General features: G+C 49.9%; 7 protein-coding genes across 7 annotated transcripts; 4 read left to right on the forward strand and 3 right to left on the reverse strand.

The window, feature by feature from the left end:
* Positions 1 to 154: 154 nt before the first annotated feature.
* BJX68DRAFT_256772 (transcription factor domain-containing protein) lies at positions 155 to 2,509 on the reverse strand (the record flags this gene model as incomplete). The annotated part of the gene is made up of 3 exons (XM_071043230.1): positions 155 to 897; positions 944 to 1,857; positions 1,905 to 2,509. The coding sequence occupies 3 exons, from the start codon at positions 2,507 to 2,509 to the stop codon at positions 155 to 157; spliced, it is 2,262 nt and encodes a 753-aa protein (XP_070896729.1).
* A 677-nt stretch (positions 2,510 to 3,186) lies between these two features.
* Positions 3,187 to 4,935, reverse strand: BJX68DRAFT_256773 (putative MFS transporter; the record flags this gene model as incomplete). Its single annotated transcript, XM_071043231.1, has 6 exons — positions 3,187 to 3,382; positions 3,460 to 4,102; positions 4,152 to 4,423; positions 4,475 to 4,646; positions 4,696 to 4,756; positions 4,816 to 4,935. The coding sequence occupies 6 exons, from the start codon at positions 4,933 to 4,935 to the stop codon at positions 3,187 to 3,189; spliced, it is 1,464 nt and encodes a 487-aa protein (XP_070896730.1).
* Positions 4,936 to 5,470: 535 nt separating this feature from the next.
* Positions 5,471 to 6,592, forward strand: BJX68DRAFT_269123 (isocitrate lyase/PEP mutase family protein; the record flags this gene model as incomplete). The annotated part of the gene is made up of 3 exons (XM_071046260.1): positions 5,471 to 5,948; positions 5,999 to 6,480; positions 6,536 to 6,592. 3 exons carry the CDS (start codon positions 5,471 to 5,473, stop codon positions 6,590 to 6,592), a joined length of 1,017 nt encoding a protein of 338 aa, XP_070896731.1.
* Positions 6,593 to 7,156: 564 nt separating this feature from the next.
* On the forward strand, positions 7,157 to 8,207 carry BJX68DRAFT_241998 (uncharacterized protein). Its single transcript, XM_071040918.1, has 3 exons — positions 7,157 to 7,283; positions 7,344 to 7,710; positions 7,778 to 8,207. The coding sequence occupies exons 1-3, from the start codon at positions 7,209 to 7,211 to the stop codon at positions 8,086 to 8,088; spliced, it is 753 nt and encodes a 250-aa protein (XP_070896732.1). The 5' UTR covers positions 7,157 to 7,208; the 3' UTR covers positions 8,089 to 8,207.
* Positions 8,208 to 10,997: 2,790 nt separating this feature from the next.
* Positions 10,998 to 14,521, reverse strand: BJX68DRAFT_277313 (uncharacterized protein; the record flags this gene model as incomplete). Its single annotated transcript, XM_071048302.1, has 8 exons — positions 10,998 to 11,218; positions 11,354 to 12,256; positions 12,312 to 12,764; positions 12,819 to 12,917; positions 12,985 to 13,260; positions 13,293 to 13,794; positions 13,851 to 14,043; positions 14,463 to 14,521. 8 exons carry the CDS (start codon positions 14,519 to 14,521, stop codon positions 10,998 to 11,000), a joined length of 2,706 nt encoding a protein of 901 aa, XP_070896733.1.
* A 1,506-nt stretch (positions 14,522 to 16,027) lies between these two features.
* On the forward strand, positions 16,028 to 17,569 carry BJX68DRAFT_242000 (uncharacterized protein). The gene is made up of 3 exons (XM_071040919.1): positions 16,028 to 16,210; positions 16,261 to 16,291; positions 16,350 to 17,569. The coding sequence occupies exons 1-3, from the start codon at positions 16,057 to 16,059 to the stop codon at positions 17,410 to 17,412; spliced, it is 1,248 nt and encodes a 415-aa protein (XP_070896734.1). The 5' UTR covers positions 16,028 to 16,056; the 3' UTR covers positions 17,413 to 17,569.
* A 4,959-nt stretch (positions 17,570 to 22,528) lies between these two features.
* On the forward strand, positions 22,529 to 23,421 carry BJX68DRAFT_277315 (putative isochorismatase family hydrolase; the record flags this gene model as incomplete). Its single annotated transcript, XM_071048303.1, has 3 exons — positions 22,529 to 22,931; positions 23,010 to 23,229; positions 23,291 to 23,421. 3 exons carry the CDS (start codon positions 22,529 to 22,531, stop codon positions 23,385 to 23,387), a joined length of 720 nt encoding a protein of 239 aa, XP_070896735.1. The 3' UTR covers positions 23,388 to 23,421.
* Between the last annotated feature and the right edge of the window lie 1,535 nt (positions 23,422 to 24,956).

Here is a 24,956-nt window from a genome sequence, read left to right on the forward strand (position 1 = left end):
ATTCGATTCGCTATATTGAATCTGCCGAATCTCCACATAGTGGCGAGTTGCACGATTTCAACCACGCTCAGAATCGACGGCAAGTTCGAGACCGCATAGTGGGTGGGTTGCATTTAGAACTGTCATAGTCGACGGGGTATCTGTAAATGTCTGCCTATGGAGGCAAGTTCCAAATAAAGTCTAAATCTAAACAATCGGAATCAACACCTAGGTCCATGGGTCCCCCATCCCATGTACCAAACGGCGCCATCAGCGGGTCCAACGGAAGGGACAACCAGTCGGCGAGATCGAGTTGACCTTCGCCGGGCCAGTCCATCATGTTTGAATCCCAAGCAGTCTCGTTACTTGGAATCTGTTCATGCTCTTGAATGTTGCGTGACTCGTCCTGATTCGAAGAATTGTTCTGAAACTCTGTAGACACAGAGCTGGCGAATGTCTGCCGCAGACGAGAAACATGCGTTTTCAGCAATTCAGCATACTGCGCCACAAAGTGGATATCATCAAGCGGGTTGGAGAGCAGAGCAGCGACAGCCGTATCAAGCAGATGCAACGATTCTTGCAGTTTCGTCTTCCGTACGCCGAGGGCGAGTGTCTTGAGAAGGAATATTGACGAGCTGATCATGCGTGACAAGACACGCATCGGTAGACATCGCAGGTCTGCGAGGGAGATGATATGCGTAAGTATCACACAGGTGCCGTCGATGACATCTTCGATGAATTCGTACTCGTTTCTGGTCATGTTCAACTGCTGTGCCTGCGAGACGAAGGTTGCATCAATCGTTTCTTGCGGAGCTGTATTAGAGAGGACGCGCTCGACGATTCCTTGGACGCCGAGCGAGTTGGCGAATACTCTCAGGTATTGGTATTCGATGTGAAGGATATTGTCGTATTGAGAGCCTTCACAGTCAGTCGGTAGCTCTACTCTCTTGAAAAGATAACTTACTCTGGAACCCTTGATGGTGATCCTTCCACGCTGCAAGTTGCACCTTCCACTGCTCCAGCAACTCAAAATCGAAAAGCTCGCTGTGATTTGCTTGGCTTCCAATCAAGAATGTTTCGCGCAAAGCCAGCGTCAATCCCGTCAGATCGACCCAGGAGGTCATGAATCTGGCCCAATCTGGATCCACCGTCATTATCCTGTCGAGATTCGATTGTTTGGCATGGTCTCGCATAATGGAAGTACAACCAATCCTCGAGGAAAGAAGATTCGCAATTGTGAACAACAGGGACGGGAGTCGTAGGCGCCTCAGTTCCAGGTCACAGAGATAGCTCGCGACATCTGGACCCGTGATATGTTCCTGTTTCTTCGCGATACTACCATGGGTTCTTGAATCGAAGACGCCGAGCTCATGGGCAAGGGCTAGCGCAGAGTTGACAAGCATCCAGGACATGCGATCCGCGCGCCTTGTGGGCTCAACAACGTCTTCCCTCCATCGGTCTTTCATTGGATGCTCCTGCACGGTCGTTGGCGGATCAGGCATCATGAGCGTCGTCAACATCCAATCCGAATCCCACCCGTCGGTTTCGTGCGGAAAGTGTAGAGCCAGCGGGTACCACTCTGAGAGGAGTAAAAGTGCCTCAATGGTGGAAATATGCCTCGTTTTTGCCTTCGACAACTTCTCTTGCCCAAGCATGATCCGTAAGATGAGGTGCTGGCAGTGTTGCCATAGTCTATTGTGGATGTAGAATCCTCGAGACGCTCCTGACGGCCCTGGAAGGGTATGGTAACGCGCGGCTATCATCAAGATCGTGCAACAGAGGACTGGCTCCTGGGTGACTAGCCAATAGTGCGAATTATGGGACGCAAAGAAATTAGTCAATATGGGCGTCGTCGCAGGGGCCATGTTGCGAAAGAACCTGCTTGCCATTAGACGAAAATCACTCGCTCTGGGACGACAACAAACCAGTCCGTATACAGCAGCGCTTCCTCCGCGGTAAACCAACCCATCTTGACAAACCGACACCCCTCCCAGATTCTCACAACATTCTCCTCTGACCGAACATCGAACGGGGATGGTGCAGCCTCTGATATTGTCCCTCTACGCCGCCCGTCTGACCCTGAGTCTCTCGTCTGCGCCGCCGCATCAAACAGGATATCCAGCGCGTCATTTCCGCTCGCCACATGCTTTTGCAGGACCGTCGTCGAGATACATCCGCCATCCTCTAGCCTCGACGAAGTCGACGGCGACGCGTCTGTATCGTTCGTCACCGCATTCATAACCATTGCATCCAACTGACAGCGCCTCTGACTTTGACCATTATTCCGACTCCTACTCCCGCTTGCACTTTCGCATCGACTGCGACTTTCCTGTTTCTCCCTGGACCAAGGCTGTTTTGCCGAGAATTGACATTCCAGCCCCAACTTCTGACACCGCTTGCACAACTCTTGAGAACCGGATATTGGTTCGCATTTCACTTTCCGCCGTCGACAGGGGATGCATGCTTTGTATGCGCGCTGGAAGTTGTAATCTGCCGAGGGTGCCCTTCTGCTTCGGGGTGGGCGATTCATTTTGTCTTTGCCTGGGACAAGAGTCCTCTCGGGAATCCGTTGAGCCTTTTCGTTAAACCAATCACGATTCCGGCGAAATGGGCTGCACTCGGAGTGGAGTGTCGAAGGTTGGAGTAAAGCCCGAAGATATCCGTTAACTAAGGCACGAATTTTCGGGCGCGGGGAAGGAATGGCTTTAAATGGCTCTGATTTGTAGGATCTCGGCGTCCCGCACTTGGCCCTTGCTGAACGTCGGGTACGGTACAGGGTTGTGGGGTTGGAATGTGGAGCCCTTCCACTGGACGACGCCGACTCCGCAGAGCCATCTGAGGTATGTATCCCGGGTGCTGCTGATGGGATTACAAACCTAACGCCCCGCACACTGTCAGTCCCAAGGACGCCCATGTCCATATCGCAGAGGCATATCTACGGTTATGCGACCAGGATAGCCTGTGTCATTACCGGTCTACTCCAGGATCGCATATTGATGCATCATGGATTAGGGCTTCAGTCCACCAATCTCATTTATTCAATCTCATTTATTCTGCGCATGGTCCCAAATGCCTCTCGTTACAAACTACCATGTCACCTCCAGTTCGGAAAAAGCGCCATCAGATGCGGACCAAAGCAGTTATCCCCTCGCTACATGAATACCACCACGCACAGGCCTCACCATCTCCGTGGCCCCATGTAACCCACTAAACCAGGTATCGGAAGCGAGGATTCGCATCCCCATCCTCCGTGACATCGATATGAACATTATCATCGACAGGTCCATAGAGCCGATCGCGCTTCTTGTTCTCGTGGTTGAGCTTGATGTACAGGCCCAGTGCCATGATGGCGATGCAGCCGGTCAAGGCACATCCGATGGCGCAGCCGCGGATGTAGATTGGCCTATTGCCGACAAGGTCAGTCAGCACATTTCAAGAGCAGTAAGATAGGAAAGCTCGATAGAGAGGTGATTCACATACCCCTCACTATCCGGAAAAGCTGTGCTGCTAACGAAACTAGAGCACTGTCCAAAGACAGCCAGCAGCGCCATACCAGCTCCCTTCTTTGAATCTCCACCCTGATTGTTCAGGAGCCAGGTGATGTTGATGCACAGGGCTGGGAATACTCCACATGTTGCAAGCCACACGCCTAGATACCGCGGCCCGACTTTATTCTCGTCTTGAACAGTGGCAAGAAGCAAGTATCCGATCATACCCACCGTCGAGAAGAACACGATAACGAGTCCGCGCCGACCATACCGATCCGAGAAAATCGCAGCGGCAACGCAGAAGAGGAAGGAGACGAAGTACGGTGGCGCCGAGAGACCCTGCGCGTTGATCGACGTGTATCCCATGTGCTGGATGATGGTGGGCAGGAAGTTCGAGAGACCCGCGAAGGAAAAGTTGCAGCAGAAGTGAATCAGGGTATGGACGTAGTTCTTGTAGTCGGAGAGACCTGCAACAACCTGGCGGCGGTCGAGGCGGTTCTTGGCGGTGCGGTCGACGGTCTGGAGGCGCTCGACTGCGGTTGTTTGTTCGGATTCGGTGAGGAATTTGGCGGTGCCGGGGGAGTCAGGGAGGAAGAAGAAGACGACTATCGCGAAGAGAACGGTGGGTGCGCCCTCTGTCCTTGTTAGCTGATTCTCAGGTTTGGGGAAGGGAGGGGAGAGTACCGATGATAAAGAGGAATCGCCAGGACTCGAGAGTGGAGTGCCTGATGTGCGTGATGCCATATGCAAGCGAACTTGCAAAGCAGTTCGCAACCGGCGACATTCCCAGGAGGATCGAGACGCGAAACCCTAGTTCTCGCCGCTGGTAGAAGAGCGAGAGGAAGTACGGAGCGCCAGCACCAAAGGCAGCTTCAAAGATGCCCAACAGACACCGACACACAATCAACTCAGCCATGTTGTTGACAGCCCCGGCGCACATGGCGGCCGCGCCCCAGCTGAGAACTGCTCAGCTTGTAACCAAAACGGCAGCTTGATTCCACACTTACCAGATGCACAATGCAGTCACATAGATGTGGGCTGGAAACAGCTTCCAGAATACCGTCGTCCACTCGAAAAGGACATAGCAGATGTAAAAGGCATTGAGCACCCAAGCCCATTGCGAGTCGCTGATTCCGAGATCAGTGTCGAGGCCGGCGGTTTTGGCGTTGCCGATGTTGCCTGGATGGTCAGCTTCGGAACAGCTGTGAAGGAGGTGGTATAAGTGTACCTCTATCTAGGTAAGAGAGCACGTAAAGGATGCAGACAATGGGCAGGACGCGGCGGTCGAACTAATGATTAGCTGCTGTTAGCTCTGACCGGGCGACCCTGGGGAAATATGGTGCCATACCTTCTTGCGTATAAAAGCCTCCTCAGTCGCGGATACTGCAATGGTCTGATCATTCTTCTCAACATCCTGTGGCGACTTGACGTCCTCCAAATGGATCGAGGTTTCCTTGACGGCGGACATGGTTCAAGTTTTGCTGTGCTAAAATCAGATTGATGAAAGTAGAAGGCACGACCCTCTTCAGAGCACGACAAAGACTTTATACCTCCCAATATCTGGGCAGAGTATTGGCTCTGGCAGTTTTGGCTGACATGCTCAACCACGAACTCAACACCAAGTTTCGTCTCCGCTCCCCAGAGCTCGTCCCCATGGGGTAGCAGGGGGTTGAGGAGGCAGGGTAATTGGCATTAGCCGCGGTGGACAAGAACCTTCTTATAACCGAGAACTCCTGATTGGAGACAAGAAGAACTCGCTTCGAATTCAATTCTGCTGATTGGGAAAGAATAAGGTTCCTTCGTGTTCCCCACTTCTCGGTCGAAAGCTCGAGCTCCCCTGCGCGGCTAATGCCAAATATCCGCCCCCATTTTGGATGCGAATATCCGCTCTCCATCTCCACGTCCAGACAATATTTAACTACAACTTCCCCTCAAATGTTGAGTGTCACAAGCATCAATTCACCCCGCGAAACCCCGCAATCGATCAAAACCTTTACTGCAAAATGTCTACCCCCTACCCCTTCAAGTTCACCACCCCCGAACAGCCCACCTCCGCTGGAGATGGCTCAGCAACCTCCCTAACCCTGACCCTCGAAAATGTCCGCGGACGCATCCCCTCTCCGCAAGCCTCGCGCCTCCGAACAATGATGCTCGAGGCACACAACAGCCCCGACAAGATCATCGCCCACGCCTGCTCCTACGATGGCCTGTCCTCGCGTCTTGTCGAAGAGGCCGGGTTCCCAATCGTCTTCCTGGCCGGGTACCCTGTTGCCAGTAGCTTCGGCCTACCGGATACAGGATACATTGCCATGGAAGACCAGTGCAACAAGATCCAAGAGGTGGTGCGCATGGTGAATATCCCCGTTATGGCGGATGGAGATACAGGATATGGAAGTCCGATGAATGTGAAGCGGACAGTCGAGTGCTTTGCAAAGGCAGGCGCGGCTGGTGTTATGATCGAGGACCAGACGTGGCCTAAGCGTGAGCCCCCAGCTCTCCTACATCCAGGATTGAGTCGCTAACGGGTGCAGGATGCGGCCACACAAAAGGCAAATCTGTCGTATCTCGCGGCGAAGCCTACGCCCGAATCCAAGCCGCCGTCGACGCCCGAAACGAAGGACAGGACATCTTCCTGCTCGCCCGCACAGACGCTCTAATCCACGGCTGGGATGAAGCCATAACGCGCGCCAAAGAATTCAAACGCATCGGCGTCGACGCCGTCTTCGTCGAGGCCCTACCGGACCGCGAGGCGATGCAGCGCTGTGTCGCTGAGGTGGGGATCCCGACCTTTGCTAATATCATCGAGGGAGGCAAGACAGAGAATCTTTCTGCGTTGGATCTTGCGCGCCTGGGATTCTGTGCTGTTGCGTATCCGTGGACGCTTGTTGCGGCGAAGCTGAAGAGTATTCGTGAGACATTGGAGGCGCTTAAGAAGAGTATGACCGAGGGCGCGCCGCCGATGATTTTGAGTTATGCAGATGTGTGTGAGGGGGTTGGGTTTAATAAGTACTGGGTAAGTTGCTCTTCTATTTCTTGGGGCTATGGTATATGATGCTAACTATTTGCAGGACCGCGAGGTACGCTACGAGTTCAACCAGGATGGGCTGATTAATGTGCCGAAATAAACAGCAAGATAGACATGTACATAGAGCGCTTACTACACTCCAATACGAGACGTATATTCAACTAGACCGATTTATCGCCTTCGTAGTATCTCGCACTATGCAAGGGCGAAGCCGACATTGTAGGGCTAACACACGCTGATGATGTCATCACAATTTTGTATAGAAGTCGGAACGCAAACCACCAACACTGTAGCACGACTCGCGAAGCGAGAATCCAAGTAGCTCCGCGTCATGATAATAAGCCTCATAATAGACGGGAAAGAGCACCTGACACAGCCACACGATGCCTCCTCGAGACCCTACACCATATAGAAGATGGTATACTCCGTAGTTTCAACCGCAACCCCCACCGAAGCCGTCGCAAAATAATCCCCGACATGCCTCTGATAGGTGACTGTCAAAACATCTTCATCCAATAGAAATAGTTTTTCCTTGCCATGCACTCAAAGCCGAAGAATAAAATATCCCGCTCGGTCTCGGCCCACGAATCGCCGGGGGTGCATCATATATGACGTCAGGCCAGGAATCAGAGGGCGCTACGCCACCGACAGCATGCATCATACCCCAGAGAGACCCCGTCATCAGGAATCCTGCAATTCTGCAATCGAGGATCGCGATGTCATATCAGATGGCGTCAACGGTGATGCTCATGCTCGTGGTCGCTGTCGGAGTGGGGATTCTATTCTTGGCGGTAGGTGTATATAGTCACTGCAGTCCGTCCTTCTCCTTGCCAGACTAACTTGACCACCAGACTACGAACCGAGTACGAGCGAAACGACGCAAAACATACACAGCAACAAGAACAACAACAACAACATCAACAACTGACATCAGCCAAACAATGGACTCCGTGTCAAAACTGAACCCCTTCACCTCCCAAGAACAACCACAAGGCCAGAACGCCGCACAGGCTGGCTCCTCAACGCCCTCACACACCGAAGAGCAAAAGCGCTACTTCTACGATAACCTCCCCGAATCCGAGAAAAAAGACAAGTCCTACGCGGAGTGGGTCAAGGAGGCGTACAACGAGCAGTATGAGAAGTGGATGCCGTGGCTGGAGGACCAGTACCTCAAGTGGTTTGGGAAGGGGGATAATAAGGCTGCGTATGCCACGAAGGGTGGGTTGTTTCCTTTCCATCGGGTTGAGGTCCTTGAAAGGTTGTGCTAACGTGGTCTTGTGATAAGACACCCTCTCCAAAACCAAAGTCACCGGGATCGACAAGGTCGACCAGCTCCAGGACGATGTGAATAACCTCGTCGGGAACCAGGTTGGAGAGCGTGGGTTCCTGGCTCCTGTTGGGAACTTGGCTTCGAAGGAGGGTGTCAACCGCGCTGAGCGCGGAGGGAAGGATGAGAATGGTTCATATGGCGGGCCGCTTGGGGGTGTGACGGACCCGATTGTCGACGGGGGGAAGAATGTCGGCCAAGGTATCAGCAGCGGTGCGCAGTCAGTTGGGAATAGTGTTGGGTCTCTCTTCGGTGGAGGGAGTAAGTAAGTGATGTGCCGCTCTGCTGTGCAGGGATATGTGTGCCGGTTGTGCTTTCATGTACTGGGACTTGACTTATCTTCGTCATCATGTATAATTTGTGATACCTCTTTTGAGTGATAATATGCGCTTCGCTATCCCAAGTGAGATACTGCATTTTGAGTCTGTAGATATGGCGGCCACCCAAGGCTCCTCGAGGCCGATTTGAACATAGCGCGTCGAGCTCACGCTATCAAGCTTGAAACAGTGCTCGGTAGAGTTGAAGTGATACGCCGTACGTCCGCGGTTTTGATCGACAGCTGGTAGACCGGGCACCGGAAATGGTAAGGCCATTCATTGCCTTTTGATTGAAGGCTGGTCCTTGCTGCACCAAAAAGTAAGAAGTCCTCGAAATTGTGTCATGTCGCCTTCGGCGTGTTTTCGACCTGCCTAGGAGGCATGGTGAGAAGAAACTCTTTGGCGTAAGCAGCAGCAGCGTATCCCTGCCAATCGTTGTTCTTGTGAGAATCGGCGTAGTCGCAAATCCCACGAATAACTAGACAAGGGAAGGTGTCCATGAGGCCTGCTGCTTCCATCTCGAAACATATAATGTCAAGCTGCTTGGCAAGTTCATCGCGAGTTTTGCCGCACTTCATGACCTGGTTGCCAGAAGCAATGCAGCCGTAATGAATTACAGGAATATCCGTATCACGGAGCGGTCGTTGCATACACTGGAGCGGTCGCGTGATTCACACGAACGAGTTGGTGTTTCATGAAGATAATCGGCCCTGAAAAGGTAGTCTTGGCCTCACTTCGTGAAGGTTTCCATTGCTGGGTGTCTGGCCACCATGTCGGCCATTAGCTGAACCATACCGTTCGGTGGCACTCTAATATAAATAAGATTAGATTAGGCTCTGAAGCTCTCAGAGAGGATACTAGGGTGGAATTCTTAGAGTAGAGTTAACAGCATGGCTGGGGTTACTAGATATTTAAGAGGATAGAACATAGTATTAAATCAAGGAAGTAATTTATAATTAAACCAGCTATTATTTTTTAAATTTCCTAGTATAGTAGCTATTTCTAATAGAGAAGATCTCTAATGTTAGAACTAATAATAGATGTTAAGTTTATATAGGGTCGAAACTACTCAAGTATAGAGGGCTAATAAGTATTAAAGGCCCATGAAACTCACTCCTACCCAGCTCTTACCTCTAGGATTAATGGCCAAGCTGCTTTCTATCGCTATCCATGCTATCTAAACATCCAAATCATTAGGAGTAATGCCCTCAGATTAGGGCGTTAATAGTCTTCGCCACCACCAGGCTGATCATATTCAGCTGTGTTGTGAAAACCGCCTCGTGTTAGACGGGCAAGATCCACAATGGAACCCCGGGGAAGTGGCGTTCGTTCCCACTCTTGACTACAGCTGATTATCCGCCATCAAAGGCGTGGTGTAAGCAATTCCAAAAACGGGAGCTTCTGGGATATGCCCTACTGATGCGACAAAAAATTAGCAGGGCATATTCAAACAGGGAGTATATGGGATCTATCTCTTCATTAATAAGTCCACTATGGTTGGTTAATAGATATTACTGTGACTCTTTGGCTAGTTCGTACAATTTACCGGGATGGTTTACCTTGGGCTTATTAGATAGTTCCAAATATAATTATACATAGTGTGAGATAGATACCCTTGTGACCACCAAGATCATTTGGACATCAGCGCATTGACTGAATTAACACATAGGCCACTGGTATACGAGCCTAATGATTAGCCATATAAACATCTGAACCCGCCAGCTTTGCTAAATCCCGAACGTGTTCAAGAGCCTAAGCATCTAACATGTCCCCGAGTAACAGCACGTTGGGTCAGTGGGCGCACACCCGTTCTCCGAACAGTTGCAGGACCAGGTCCCACTTGCACAACACGGCGCAGAATCGCCTGAGCACCCGCTCTCATCACAGTGGCAATTGAAATCTCTAGGAGGAACGAGGCAGGTATCTGTATCATCGAATCCCTCGCCATAGGCATACTCAACCCAGCCAGGAGGGTCGATAAGCTCGGATTCCGGTGTTGGCAAGGCACCCCCAAGTCGCTTCGCCCAGTAATAAGCTTTAGCAGCAAAACAGGGAGACGTCAGTACATAAGCGATTCAATGAGACGGGGGACAGGAGTTGTTGATGGGGGAAGGAGTGAGCGAACCAGATGCGAACTGCGCATAGCTATCAGGATTTCTGGATGTTTTCGCTATCCCTTCTGTAATCATCCTGGCAGCTCGAGCACATTTCTTGGGGCCGTAAATCCGTTCGCCCCCTTATTCGAACCATTCATCCTTCACTTGACCGGTTTAAAGAGCTGTAGTTAGCTCGATTCGGGAATTGAGTAGAACTAGAAATACTATGCGTAGATTGGGGAAGACTTACGGTATCCACGCGACCCAGTGATGTCTACAGAGTGTAGAAGTTCATGGATCATAACTGAGCCAGTGGTCCGAAGGTAGCTAAGATTGATATCGGCCGGATCGTGGCCTTCACACATCTTGCTTACTTCAGAGATCGTAGGGATAGTGAAGAATGGATCGCAGCAGGTGATCCACGATATTCTCCAAAACCAGCTAGTCTCGTTCGTGTGTTTACATACAGTCTGCCTGATGATATGCGATGTTTTAGTGAAAGGCATGTCCTCTGGCTGACCTTAGGGCAGTCACTTACCTGCCGCCGATTCTTCCACATCGTGGGTCTGGACCGTCTTGACCTGAAGATACCTAGTGGTCAGCACCGGTATAGAATCTAGGTCATGAATGGGAACTCGGTACAGTTCAATACCTAGTGGGTTTGTTAGTCGGATACCCATGGCCGCAGGACAGGGAGGACAGAATGTCAATCAGGTGGACCTACTATATAATCATCGAAGCCCCATCTAGGGTGCTGCCATTCCGCTATGGCTTTAATATTTGCTTTTCACCAGAGATACCAACGTCAGGAATCTTTTCCAGAGAAGGAAGCTGCAAGTACTCACAAACGATATCCTGTATATAGTCGCCATCATGAGCACCCGGGGCAAAGAACAGATCCGAGGCGTCATGCCCGTAAAGAGGCCAATCCCTGGCGGAGTCGGCCATGATAGTAGCATCCTTCCAGGCCCGCACCATGAATTCACCTTTATTGCGAAAGCCAAGACGATTGATCGACTGCTTCGTACAGGCGCTCGCAATCTGAAAGTAGCTATTTCCTTCAATTGGCTCGCCAAGGATGGTCGGCGCACTGGGGTAGGTGTCGCTGCTCACGGTCTGACAAGGCTTGGGTCTAGGGCGCATGTCTGGCAGAGATGGGTCAGTAATTTCCCCGTCATCCCCACCGTTATCCTTGCCCGCGCAGTCATTGTACCAGGTTTCCGCCCGGTTGACGGTAGAGTGGGTGATTGCATGCATATCAGCGCGATGATCGCCGTTAAGGTCAGGAAAGTATGTGCACGAGCCTGCCACTGCACCCTGGTATTTGACCCCAACTGGTTCCCAATGGAACCGGGAGCCGCCAATATCCCTCCTCCCACGGTTATACCACACCGTACCATCCCCGTTGAACTTGTTCGTATGGATTAGATCGGCTAGTCCATCACCATTAACATCTGCCCAGTGCAGGTTCGCACGGTCCTTTGACTCTGAGAACTTGATTTGATCAATATACTCCCACTGGGCTGCCGGGCCATGGTTAAGGAACCCCCATGTCCGTCCATCTCTCTCAACACAGAGGTAATCTGCCACGCGATTCCCAGAGATATCAGCGAATTGAACAGGACGATCAAAGAAACCCAACCCTCGCGTCTCTGGATAATAGAGCTCTGGAGCAGGGTCGGCAAGGTATTCCCAATCAAAGTCCTGGTGATCGTTCTCAAGAATACGATTGCGCCAGACTCGAACTCGATTCGTATTATCAGGATCTGTCCAGATAATATCACAAGCTCCATCCCCATCCCAATCCGCGAGGTGGAGGTCTCGGCGATCAAGCGGCCGATTGATTGCTAACTGCGTTGGGTCCCAGATAATTCGGTTGGCGCCCCAATAACTCTCGCCACTATCAGAGACAAATGTCAACCCTTTGTTTGGGTAGAGGCGCATCTTCCCTTGAGACAGTATCCAAACGTAGTCCATCATGCCATTCTTGTGGCCCAACATGTTGCAGTACCTGTTCCCATCAGCTACAGGCAGTTAGCGTAAAGAACTATGGCTATGCAATTTCCGGATGTGGCATACCTCGAATCTTCGTTGCTCCGTACCCGACATTCTTCCACACGTGCATCTCGTAGAGAGGACCATCCGAGTCATCTGCAGGCATTCTCTTATTGAAGAACACATAGTCCTGCCGGCCAAGGAGTCCAAAGTCTTGGGGTTCGCCAAAAACCCTAGCAAAATGAACATGGTCTCTAAGACCTGACCTTGCGAAGTCACTCATTCCAGAGTGTGTAGGGCCTGAGCTTTGCCCCTTATGGAAGCCCTGGCGCCAGAGAATATTCAGGCCATCACCCTCTTGGCCCTTGATACAGCTGCGAGAGTTGGTGTAAGTGATGGTCGCTCCATCGTCGTCCACCCATAGCCAATCATCCCGCCCGTCACCATTAATATCCTCGAATCGGACCCCACGTAGGTCACCCATGCCTTTTCCATCAAATCGTTTTCCCAGCGTCTGCCAATAGGCCGGAGTATCCTCTATATCCCAGGAAGTTAGCGGAGCATTGAGTGAAATGAGTGATCGAAGTATACCTATCCATCCATCACGCCAGCAAGTCATGTCGCCATTGCTTGCGAGCCCGCAGTAATCTGCCCGGCCATCCCCATCAACATCTCCGAGACGTACACGGGCTTGTTCATACCCCTCGAGCATTGCAGTTATCCTCGGTGCTCATGGTCCCAATCCTCTGAAACATACGACCAGGGTCCCCAGTGTTCCCGTAGACAGTATACATCACCACAGCTGTACTCTTATCCTCATTGAAGACGAGAAGATCGTCGCGATCCCGACTGAAGAGCCTTGCGAAGAAAAACTGCATGTCTTCATCATCCATCTCGACTCCTGCACTGGCCTGAATGGAAAACAGAATTCCCTGGGCCTCACTATCGTGGTAATAAATCCCGTCATCCACGCCGCTGCCCCTTTGTGTGAGGCCACCAGTATACAAGCCGTCTCCGTAATCTTTCTCGCACACTTAACCCGGGCTATTAGACCTCACGGCTAACAGATCAGACCTTCTGCTGCAGCACCCTCAATCGCCTTAGCCCAGACGTAGGCCATCTTGTGGTAACTCTCGTCGCCGGGGTGAGTATCATCCTGCTGGCCATTTGCTGTATAGTCATCTGGGTAAATCATCCAACGTCTGATCTCGCCTGGCACTTCCAACTCAGGATCCATGTCAGCAAGGACAATCAAAACACCCTCACTCTGCATTTTGGGCACTAGGTCCCGATATTGAGTGTTGATTTCATCGCGCCATGTTTTGATTGCCGAAGAATTAGATAGAATCAGTGTAGACAGAATAATCATAGTATCCTGCATGTCTTCACCATTAATCAAGGTGCTGATGAGTGTCCTCATTCTATTACCCGCATTGAAGATATCCTCGCCGAGACGGGCATCGTTAGTTCCCGCGTTGATAAGGACAATGTTGGGCTTGTAGCTGAGCGATCTTAGGGATGCTGCCCTCACAGCGTTGATCATATGACCAGGCGTCGCCTCAACATCCTGTATAAAAGTTATCTTCCATTACAGCGTGGTATAGACGGGAAAAGCACACATACATCATTGTTCATGTCCCCATTGCTTTTGCTACCAACCATATTGACTTCCCAGCCATTGAATCGTAGCTGGTCACGCAGTGGTTTGCGGAACCCATCACCAGTTGAGGAGTGTTGGCCCCACATAATAGACGCTCCAAGAGGAAGTATTCTCAATGGGATCTTGTCAACATCCCTCGGCTTAATCTGAAGTTGACTGGCAGATGCAAAAGTAAGAGATAGAGTATAAAATCCCTAAAGGTATATAAGACGAAGGAAGAAAGGTCTCGGCATCTTTGTACCTGGTTGCTGTGGAGCTGTCTGTTGTTGGATCCCGTACTGAAGAGAAAACTTGCTGGACTTTATACCCACGACTTTCCCGCGGCCTGCAAGATGACATTAATGCTTTACCACCGCAGTCAATCTGCCTTCACATGAAACTGCTTTCAAAGCATGGTTAACCCATGTTGACCCCTCTGCCTCATCTTGGCCGAAGGCGCTGCACCTCGGAAGCTCGAAGGAAGATAAACTGCCCTGTGGAGATAGAGTCTATATTACTTCATATGTTATGGTCTTGGTCTCGTCAACCTGATATACACGAGCCAGAGATGCTGGTGATGGATTAATCTCGCTTACGGGGGTTGAGGTGACTCGTCCGAGAGAAGCATGCGATGCAGGGGGACGCTAGCATCCATGGAGCTGGAGACGCACATACATGGCACACCCATCTTATGATCCAGCGGTTAGAGCGGAAACTAAGTACTTGCATCCGAGGAATGCGAGAGAGGTGAGAATGTGTCCCTTTCACTCGCCTCTCCATCACGCAGGGCCCAGGGGACAAGTACTACAACCTAGCTTCAGCACAATCAGAGATTGTAGATAAGTTAACGAGGGATACCGCTCCTGCAGACCTCCTAGGCCGGTCTAGATCTTCTTATTAGCGATAGGTCCTCGCAATATCTGCGTACTGAGATAAGGTTATAGATGTCCCGGCAATGTCCGCGGCTTGTAGTCAAAAACGGTTAGCTGTCAGTGGTGTGACTACAGCCAATACTCTCTAGAGCAGCAAAAGGGACTCTAGCGCTGCTGGGGCCTACTCCTGACAGGAATGTGTATATTGTGCTTTGGGAGGAGGATCATCAGGATCCTTGCGACAATGGTCCTAGGGAGGTGGCCTCTGGGATTACAAACAGTCAGTATTCTCTTAGTCATTAGAATCCTTGTCCGGCAGAGCCGAGGGATAGACCATCATCGTGAGCGTTGGCGTGGGAAATCCCAGCTTCCTGCGGCGCAGAGCTTCGCGCGATAAGCTCGTAGAGCAGTTCTGTGACAGAGCTAGTCCTAATTTAAGTAGCCGCATATCTAAGGATTCATGAGCCCTTCCAATTTAATTGTGATCTCGGCTGCCTTGGCCGGGAAAGAGGAGGCTCGATCCTCAAACGGAGGCCTCTCGCGCACGTGGACGTCGAACCGTAGTCTCTTAAATTTTTCATATCACCAAAGGGTCTGCCTTGGCGAGTATCCAATGAGTGGCCCAGCTAGGTTCGGACCGCTAACAATGCGTCTTTCCGTGTTGGTTAGGGTTGACAGGCGAATCGGATACCTCGAAACTCTAGAGCCGGCGTTGGCTCGTTAGACAGGTACTCACAAGTCCTAAACCAGGCGGAATCTAGCGACTCTGTGACTCTGCCTGGTAAATTAAGAGGCGTTTGAATTAGCATGTCCACGAAAAATTGACACCGATTGCTTAATGTCAAGTATTGACGTGTAAGCAACTCAATCGCCTATGCATCAGATTCGAATAGATTTCCATGTGTAAAGTCAGGGGAAAGTAGCACACCTGATGATGCTTTAACCATCATAATAAGTGTACCATAGACTATAGGTAGCCTCTAGTTCCTGGATACAGAGCGATTTCTTTTCACCATATGTGTCAATGGTTAGGCTCTTCTTATCTCGCTATTCCCGTGGCTCAGTTCTAGGCCCCTGGGAAGTCGAACTGCACTAGCGAGCTGGTGAACATATTAAAATTAATTTCGGAAAGAAACCACCAGCCATCGGTTTGGTTGGAAATCAGAAGTACCACCCTATTCATATAATCTTGGACCCTGAGCAGCCGTTTCTGGCTAGTGTGCCAGGTGACGGACGCGGAACATCAAGGCCCCGCCCGCACTTCACATCATGTGAAGGTGAAGTTGGAGGGGCAAGTGTATTTCTTCTCTACCCCTTTATGAATCACTGTGTTGATCATCTAAACCCGAGCACAATGCTTTCCTCGCAGCCATGGGCCTTGGTTATGGTTCTCGTTATAGTCTCTATGCCACTAGTGCTGGGCACAGTGGACTGTAGCGAGTGTAGACCCATGGATTTACAGAGCGCTCCCGGTATCTCTTCTGATCCGCCCTCTCACCAGCTGTTATTGATATATTTCTAGGTGTGGGTATTGATCTTACTATGGCGTATGCGTAAGTCCTCCTGCTTTGAGCATCTCTATATATAGACTAACGTTTTTTTTTTCTCCAGCACCGCGTCCATTCGAGTCAGGAACAAGTCCCCGCAGCCGATTGGTATGATAAATGGGAGTGCGGACTATCAAAGAGCAATGCGGCTACTTACTGGGGAGTGGCAAAAGCCAAATAATAGCCTGCGGGTTCTTGAGTACCTAAGGCAGAAAAAGGCAGAAGAGAGCTTCATGGGCTGGCGGAGCTGGTGGGACCCATCTACATGGTTTAGTGGGGGAGCTGTGAGCCCACCCCCGCTCTCTCCGCACTCAGACTCTGTTCTAGTCCCCGAGGACTACGCCCCAATCGTATCAATGCTCGCCGTCGTAAAGTCAATGATATTCGATACCGTTGAGCCCCCACTAAAGTACCGTTCCGTCTACCTCTCCATCCCCGACATCCCTAATGCGGGCTGGCGTTATAATGGTCACATCAGCATCCTCTGCGACCTCGCTGGCCTCGAAATGCTTGGTAGCTCGTACGCCTCGCTCCACGCGCTTCATTACCACGGGGTCAAACACTGGTTCGGGCCTGGGGATGAGCCGCCGCCGCATATAGACCTTTTCTACCCGCGCAACATGCTCGTCATCAGCTATAATACCGCGAGTCTGACGATATCGCTTTGCACCAGACATTTAGGAGTGATTGACCCTGGTCAAACCACTCAGAGCGCGCTCCACGGGGCAGATAATATGGGTGCAATGGTGGGATACTGGGATGGAGTACAAAGCCTGATATCAGACGTTATTGGAAAAACTCCGGTTGACTATGTTTTGGTCATGGGCTCTCATGCCAGAGAGGCGCGTCTTCTACGCGTGCTCCAGGATATTGTTGCGGATCATGTGAATATCAACGCCTCTGTGCTTGAACGGTACGTACAGGGGCCCGCATCTAAGGAAGAGAGAGAGGTGGATCTGTTCGCCGCGGCTGGCCAGGCAGCCGTATCAGCCAGGTGGGGTATGCAGACGGGGTATATCGATTGCATCGCGCCCGATGATTGTCCAGTAGATGATGAAGACGTGTTCGGGGACGAGAACTGGTGGGAAATATTAGGCGTTCCTGAAGACGGGGTGATGATCCAATGATAAACTGTGCTGATCAACCTGGCGCCTTCCCCGGCCTTCCTCACTCCCGCGAGTGGTCTGCATCTTGTTTAGCACATGGAGTGTAGCTCCTTAATAATCTACTAGCTAACTCTTCATAGTAGAGATTTTCCTTTATGCTAATTATACTTGGCTATTATACTGTTCCTAGGCCCCCATGTACTCTAGTATATCAAGAGTAGTAATATAATATTACTAAGAGGATCCCATCTTAAGTAGTGGCACCTATATTAAACCCTCTAACCATTTATTACTTGTAAATGCAGTAAGTACCTTTTAGTAAGCTATCTTATAATAATAGTAGAATTTATATATATATACAGCCTTTAGGATTCTATCCTGGTATTAGCTGAGTTAGTAAAGGGTCTAAGTAATATGGATAATTAACTCGTTACTCCTAGATAGTAGTGTCAGAGAGCCGCGCTAAGAACACGGGATGCTGTCAGCTAATGGATCTACCCGATAAGGTTACGGTTGACGTGATATCACAGAAACAGTATAGAATAAGGTTAATCTGCACGACATAGTAATATAATAGTATTAATATGTGCTAAGAATCGCGTAATAATTATAATATAGTAAATAAGATATATCTGATATATCTATTAATAAAGTAGATATAGTAGGAAGGATATATTAGCTATACTAAATAATAGTATTTAGGATAGTTATTATTAGGTTATAATTAGTTTTAGCTACTATCTATTATCTTTAGAATCTAAGCTATCCTATCTTTTAGAAACCTAGTTTATCTTCTTTATTTATAAAGAAGTAGTCTTCTCTTTTAATATTACAATACCTTAAGACTTCCTAGTCCTAAATAGGAATAATAGGGCTTATCTGACAAGTAGATAGGCAATGCCTCCATAATAAAGAAATCTATTAGAGATGAGTAAGATTAACTAGAGCTTTTAGCTAATTTAGTACTTGTTCTTAATAGGCTTTTGTAAGCGGCGAGGTCGGATCGGTGGCGGACGCCAGTCGGTCTTCACCCGCGGCGGTGGTCCTAGCAAGCAACGAGATGTCGAGCTACGAGGGACGTACGAAAGAGGAAGGAGGAGCTGTGTGCTAATTGATTCAGAAACGAATCGCTGGGGATCAGGAAGACCAGCGATCCTCCATAGGTCTGTTATGTACAGCGGTGCCAAGAGAGTCATTCGGAGTTTGGCCTAAAGGGGTTAGGCCCAAACGGGTCGGATCCCGAGCGGCGGTCGCGCGGCCTCCTGTCGGGGCTGCCTGAGGCACCCGCTGTGACAGCTTTAGGTTAAGGGGAAGGTTTTCTCCACCATTAGCTAGTTTTCTAGCCATTCTTTAGAGATTTATAACTTTTCACCTGTGAGATTTAAATTAGGTGGCATTCGCTCCTACTGCTACATAGGTCTCTATTAGATCAATTACCGCGCATAAAGATGAAATCATCTCCACAAGGCCTACTAAAATTTTCTACAAGCCTACGTCCTCTACTCGTGCTAGATCAGGTCTAAATAGTGTTGCCGTACTTATCCCTCCTACAGCTGGAGTGCGCGCAGCTATAGATCAACGAAGCTTAAATCCTCCAGGATTCCTCATTCACGTTAGTCACGCTAGTTAACCAAATGTGGGCTAAAAAAGGTGGCCTTTACACGACTCTAAATCTAGGGCCGTTTCCCGTGGACTAGATATAGCATGTAATACCTGACCTCCATCCAACATAGATGGTGCTGGCCTAGTAGATTGTGGAACACAACTAGCTAATAATAGAGTGTCCTAAGCTAGTTATCTCTGGATTGTATTATGCGCTGTAATATCTTATTATGCTAGATATCCTTACAGGGCTCTTATGTATCTCTACCTTATAGTAGAGGTGTCTTGGTTAACGTCTCCATCCTAATAGCGATGCCTAGGACGTGGATGGGTAATATCCTTACTCTATAGCTAACTAACTGTGGAATATGGCAATGTGGATAGAGTAATAATAGTGGTAGTTACTCTAGCTAGGGTGATCCTATAAAAGGCTAGTTACTCTTTACTAGGTTATTAGCATCTTTCTTTGTCTTAAACTAGATGCTATAAACCAGGTCGCGCTATTCCTAGAGCAGCGAACATAGCTAAGAAAAGGATTATTAGTTAGAATATAGTTTATTAATGTTCCTTACTTAGGGTACTTGGCCTTTACTCACCTAGTGCTTTGTGATTGCCTTAGGCTGCTTAGGGCGTGCTCACAGCGTGCTTAGAGTATACTGAGATCTACTCAGTGAGCAAAAAGCAGCAAGGGGTGAGCACTAAAGTGAAAGGGAAGGCCATTGACCCTTGTAGAAAATCAAGTACATATGTAGAACGAATTAAGCCAACCTTCAGAACAATAGCAAATTGTTTATTGCTTAGTATGAGTCATTGATTAAATGTATGCCTTTTGCGACAACCAATGCACTGCAAGGAGGATGCATGGCTGATAGAAAGCTAACTTTTATAGATGCCTCTTCTCAAACTCCTGGCTGAAATTAGACGTCTGTATAGCGGACAACCTCGTCCTGGCTAGGGACATTCTGTCATTTACAAAGACTAATCGTCATTTATATCATATCCTTGTCCCGATACTCTATAAATTCAATGTCTGGTAGTAAAACAGCAGCGCGCTACCTTGGCTAGCTGAGAGAGGAAAACATGAGATTGCCGAGACTTTTATTCGCGAGTATGAGGCAGATGTTAGCACAGTTCATGAACATGATACACCGCTGATATGGGCGGTCAAGGCATGGTTCCAGGCCCGTCGCCAGGGTCCTTGTTAGAGCACAGGATATCGAGATCAACTTCGGGAACTATAAAATGAAGACTGCGCTGTCATACCGCCGTTGTTGAGAAGGCAATAGCTAAATGGAGCATGGAAGTGACGGAAGCCATTTTGGAAGAATTAGCCAGAGCTAATTTATCGCCTGATTCTGACCCAAGCCATGGAGTTGCCAAGTCGCCTTTTATTGCCGCCGGGAGGGGACTAACTAGGATTGCTCGGCTATTACTCGAGCACGGATTCGAGGTAAACGCCAGAGACCGTACTGGGCAGACCCCATTACACGTCGCAATGAGGGCTGGACACTCGGGGGCGGACTCCGCTCATTTCGGCAGTCAACAACGGTGACCAAAAGATCGTGGAATTGCTTCTCACCAGACCGGAGACAAACCGCCTCCGCGGGCAGCCGCCATAAGGAGCCTATGTGGGCGGCATGCCTCTCTAGTCCTCATGAGGCTGCAAAGCAAAGAAGCTGGAAACTCTGTGGTACTCAGCCTAAGTTTATTGGGTGCGTTGGGCGGAAAGAGATTACGGGTAAATATATATATCTCACAAGATTTGCCAAATGTAGATATCCAGATGAATCCATTTGGTCGAGAAACATTGGCACTGTGAAGGATAGCTTACCCTAATTACCGCTTCGCGGCTGACCATAGCTGGGATCTTACGTAGTCGACTACGTGAGGACAATTGCAAACGTGCGCCGGGAGGACGCATAAATCCACGATCCTCAGCATGATATTCAGTGGAACCAGGAGTTTGCCTACTTCAGTTGCATAGTAAAGTCATCGCCACCTTGGGGCGACGGAACAGATGCTACGCTCTCCTCCGTGCCGCATACGCGTATGGAGTCTATCTTGACATGCTTCGTGAAGAGAAGGTACATACCGCATTGCCTAGGGTCCGCCCCATCAGTCTCCGAATCAAAGACCTAAGTCCACCATACTATCTCCGAGAAATCTCTTCTTCCCCAAGAACCCACACCGCATTGCCTGTCGACTCTGAAATTTCGCCCTTGCAAGGCTGCAACCTCAAATATACCAAGCGTCGTCTAACAACCCTTAATGCGAACACCACCCAGGAGCCCCACAGCACCCCTGTAGTTGTAGTTGCAGTTTCAGACTTTCGGATTATAATTTCCAGTCGGAGGAGCATGTGCCATCCACCAAACTACTATGCAGAATCCACGCGCATTAGTATCCCGCATCGCCTTGAGATGCCAACCAATGCCCAGCCACGCCACCAGATTTCTCATCTTCAGGAAATCCGCCACGGACATTTGCCGAGACCGTTGTTGCAGGATCTGGAATGGCAGCGGACGCTCCGAGCCAACGGGGCTAGGCTACTTGTGGGATGGCAGGTGTCAGTGGGCGGCCGTTTGTGGCTTACGGAGATCTGAGTAACTCGATGGTGTGGGGTTGCAGGATGATAAACAGCGAGATATGGGGTAGGGAGCGTTTTTGAGTTTGGTGCTCTAACGGTGACAGCGGGAGGGTATTTGGTCACTTGCATGCTGAGATTACGACTGAATCTCTGCGGAATGGGACAATCGACGCCGGTGTCTTTTTCTACGATACCAAGAAGGAGATTGACAGCAAAACCACCACGAACCCTTCTCCCGTCCCTGCTTGGAATTCATGCACCAGAACCCGCCAAGTCATCTGGAGCCCTAGGCGCGGCAGATAGCGCGGGTGGCTTGGCCCAAGTGGAGCATTTGGCAGGTGACAGCTGACACACTGATTGGCCGTTTAATTTCCCGGACCGCTTATGGCAGCGATTTATAAGACTTGTCAATCCCCCTCACTAGTAGTAGACCAGTATACTCCCGCTGCATGTCTCAACCTATCTTGGAGGTGCGTCTGCTTTGTAAGAATTGAGTCAAGATTGTAGAATGGTCTGCGACGGGGGTGTACGGGAGATACGGTCAGATTACGGTGTCACTGTCGTACGGCATGTTGGATAATGACCTAGTTTGCCGAGAGTTAATTTGCTTCCACACACAATCGATGGCTATATTGATGTTTCTGGGCTCCTTGGGTGGAATAGACTCGTATATCGACTCCACATATCACCTGTATTGCATCTGTATGCAAGACACTGTCAAGTAACCGTGTCACATTGGAAACATACCAAAGCACGCTCATAGCTTGCCACGGCTACAGCCTTCTCGAGGGAGATTATAGACACAGGAAAAGGTATAAATACCTCGACGAAGGCTAGCAATTCAAGAAATCATCAGCTCAGCCTCAAGCCTCCGAAGCACCAGCATTCGACTTGACCACTCTCTGTCTGTTCAACTGCTCAAGTTTTCTACCCTTTAAAACCAGCAACATGCGTTTCATCCAAGCCCTCCAGGCCGGCCTCCTCCTGGCCGTGTCCACCTCCGTCAACGCATGGAACAGACTCGAGAAGGACAACGCTGCCCTCCTGATCATCGACCACCAGGTCGGTCTGTCGCAGGTCGTCCGCGACTACAGCACCAACGACTTCCGCAACAACATGCTCGCCCACGCCGCCATCGGCAAGGCCTTTGACATCCCCGTCGTCATGACTACTTCCTCTGACGAGGGCCCCAACGGCCAGATGCTCAAGGAGATCCTCGAGATGTACCCCAACGTCACTCTTGTCCGCCGCCAGGGTGAGGTCAACGCCTGGGACAACGAGCAGTTCCGCAATGCTGTCAAGGCTACTGGCCGTAAGCAGCTCATTATTGGTGGTATTGTGACTGAAGTTTGTATGTCGCCCCCAACTTTCTTCAACCTTGTCTCCGCTTAATTCTACCTCTGGTCGCGGACTAACATTATTGTAACAGGCACCGCCTTCCTCGCCCTCTCCCTCGTCGACGAGGGCTACGAAGTCTACGCCAACACCGAAGCCTCCGGAACCTTCGACAAGCGCCTCGCCGACGACGCCAACCGCCGCATGGAGAAGTCCGGCGTCACCCTCATGGGCTTCTTCGCCATCGTCTGCGACCTCATGCGCGACTGGCGCAAGACCCCTGGCCTTAACGAGCTTCTGCCCTTCCTTGACCAGTACGTCTCCAGAGATACATTTGTGAGGTGAGACGATGGATGCTAATAGTTTGCACTACAGGTACCAGTTCGCCTACGGCCTCGTTGCCCGCCACCACGGTGCTGCTATTGTCAACGGTACTCTTGCTCCCGTTGAGAAGCAGCTTATTGCGCACTAAATTAGTGAGCTGGAAGAGGGTGTCTTGGAGTTGGATGCAACGGCATGACAGTCCCAGGCGGCTGCTGCTTCATTGAGCAATGATATGATATGGAATGATTATGGAGGAAAAAATGAACTAGGGCAGTTTGAGAATGACTGAGTATATGATGGAAATTGGAAATAGCAACTAGATCGATGAGCTCACGCTCGAATCCGGACTTGCTCGCTTGCAATATAGACAATGAAAGGCGCCCATTTCCTCATAATTTTTTTTGTTGTTTCTTCTCTTGACGATAACTATAGGTTACATTTTTAGACGAGCAGTTCTGGCCTTTCTCGGAAAGGAGTCTTGAATAGCACTCACGGCGCTTCAATATATGTTGATCACGGATACTCTTATGGAGAGGCGAGCGATAACTATCCCATGTCCTTTGTGATAGATTTGCAAATTCTTGACAGAAGATCAAGGATGTGAGCCACAGGCACTAGACCTGCTCTTGGCTAGCCATTATAGGATATTACATCTCTAATCAGGGAATGCTGCGGTACGCAGTGATCTTAGAACAAGATATTAGCATCCTTCCATCAGCTTGATGGGCCTTGTACTGGGCAGTTTAAAGTAGTCACAAGGACGAGACTAGAACATTAGAACATGGTCTGATGGTGTCTGTTAGACCACAGCCTACTGATTGACGCACAGGGATATAATGCAACCTAAGGTTACCGGTCTGAGAATAAGAACTACCAATGTATAGCTCTACACAGTCAATGTTTTGAAAGAAAGCTACTGTCGGTCTTCATACCCAGCATGCTCTCGATACTTTATTGTTATCCATCTACGGCCCAAGGTCCAGATACCACACAGAACCGTTCGCCCTTGATGGAATGCGCTTGACTGGAACGTCAGATGTTAACCGATAGAAATGCGTCAGCTGGAACCAGCCTTGCGCTGAAGGAGCTATTCAAAAGTCCAATGTGGGAATTCACGAAATGGTTGTTGAGATGGCAAGGATCAAGGCTATTGCCAGTAAGCTCCACATGTCTCGGCTGAGCGAGGAAATAAGGCTACTTTCCATTCTTGCGGTGCAGACGGTGAGTGGGTGAGTGTGCATAATAGGAAAGACAGGATAGCAGTGTAGGCTACGCATTTGTCCTGAGTACCGATGCTATCTCTTCAAGTTGATTCCATTGAATATTTCGTTGCTTCTATTTTGCTGGTTTCCCTTCCTGTTCTGCTGAACTGGTAATCCCGAAAATACCATTGGCAATGCGGAGTAAGTTCCTTGAAACCTGCTGCTCAAAACCGGTGCCGATGGCGCCTTGATCCTCAGTGGCAGCCTGGCGTTGGGCGCGACTGGATTAGTGCGACATACTACAGCCAATCGCATCCTAGCGCCTGTACAGCCACTATAAATAGCCTCGCCGCCAGAGCCTCATCACACTCTCTGCCTTGCCTTGTCTGCCTTGGCTTGAGATTCACCACAGCCAAATATCCCCAACGTTGTGCCCACTCTTCCACCGGGGATATTCCCACGATCGACCAAAATGGAGCTTGCGCACCGTCCGTCCAAAGCCCTTGTACCAGTAC

This window comes from Aspergillus pseudodeflectus, assembly GCF_044049435.1.
Source record: "Aspergillus pseudodeflectus strain CBS 756.74 chromosome Unknown BJX68scaffold_36, whole genome shotgun sequence".
Taxonomy (NCBI): Eukaryota; Fungi; Ascomycota; class Eurotiomycetes; order Eurotiales; family Aspergillaceae; genus Aspergillus; species Aspergillus pseudodeflectus.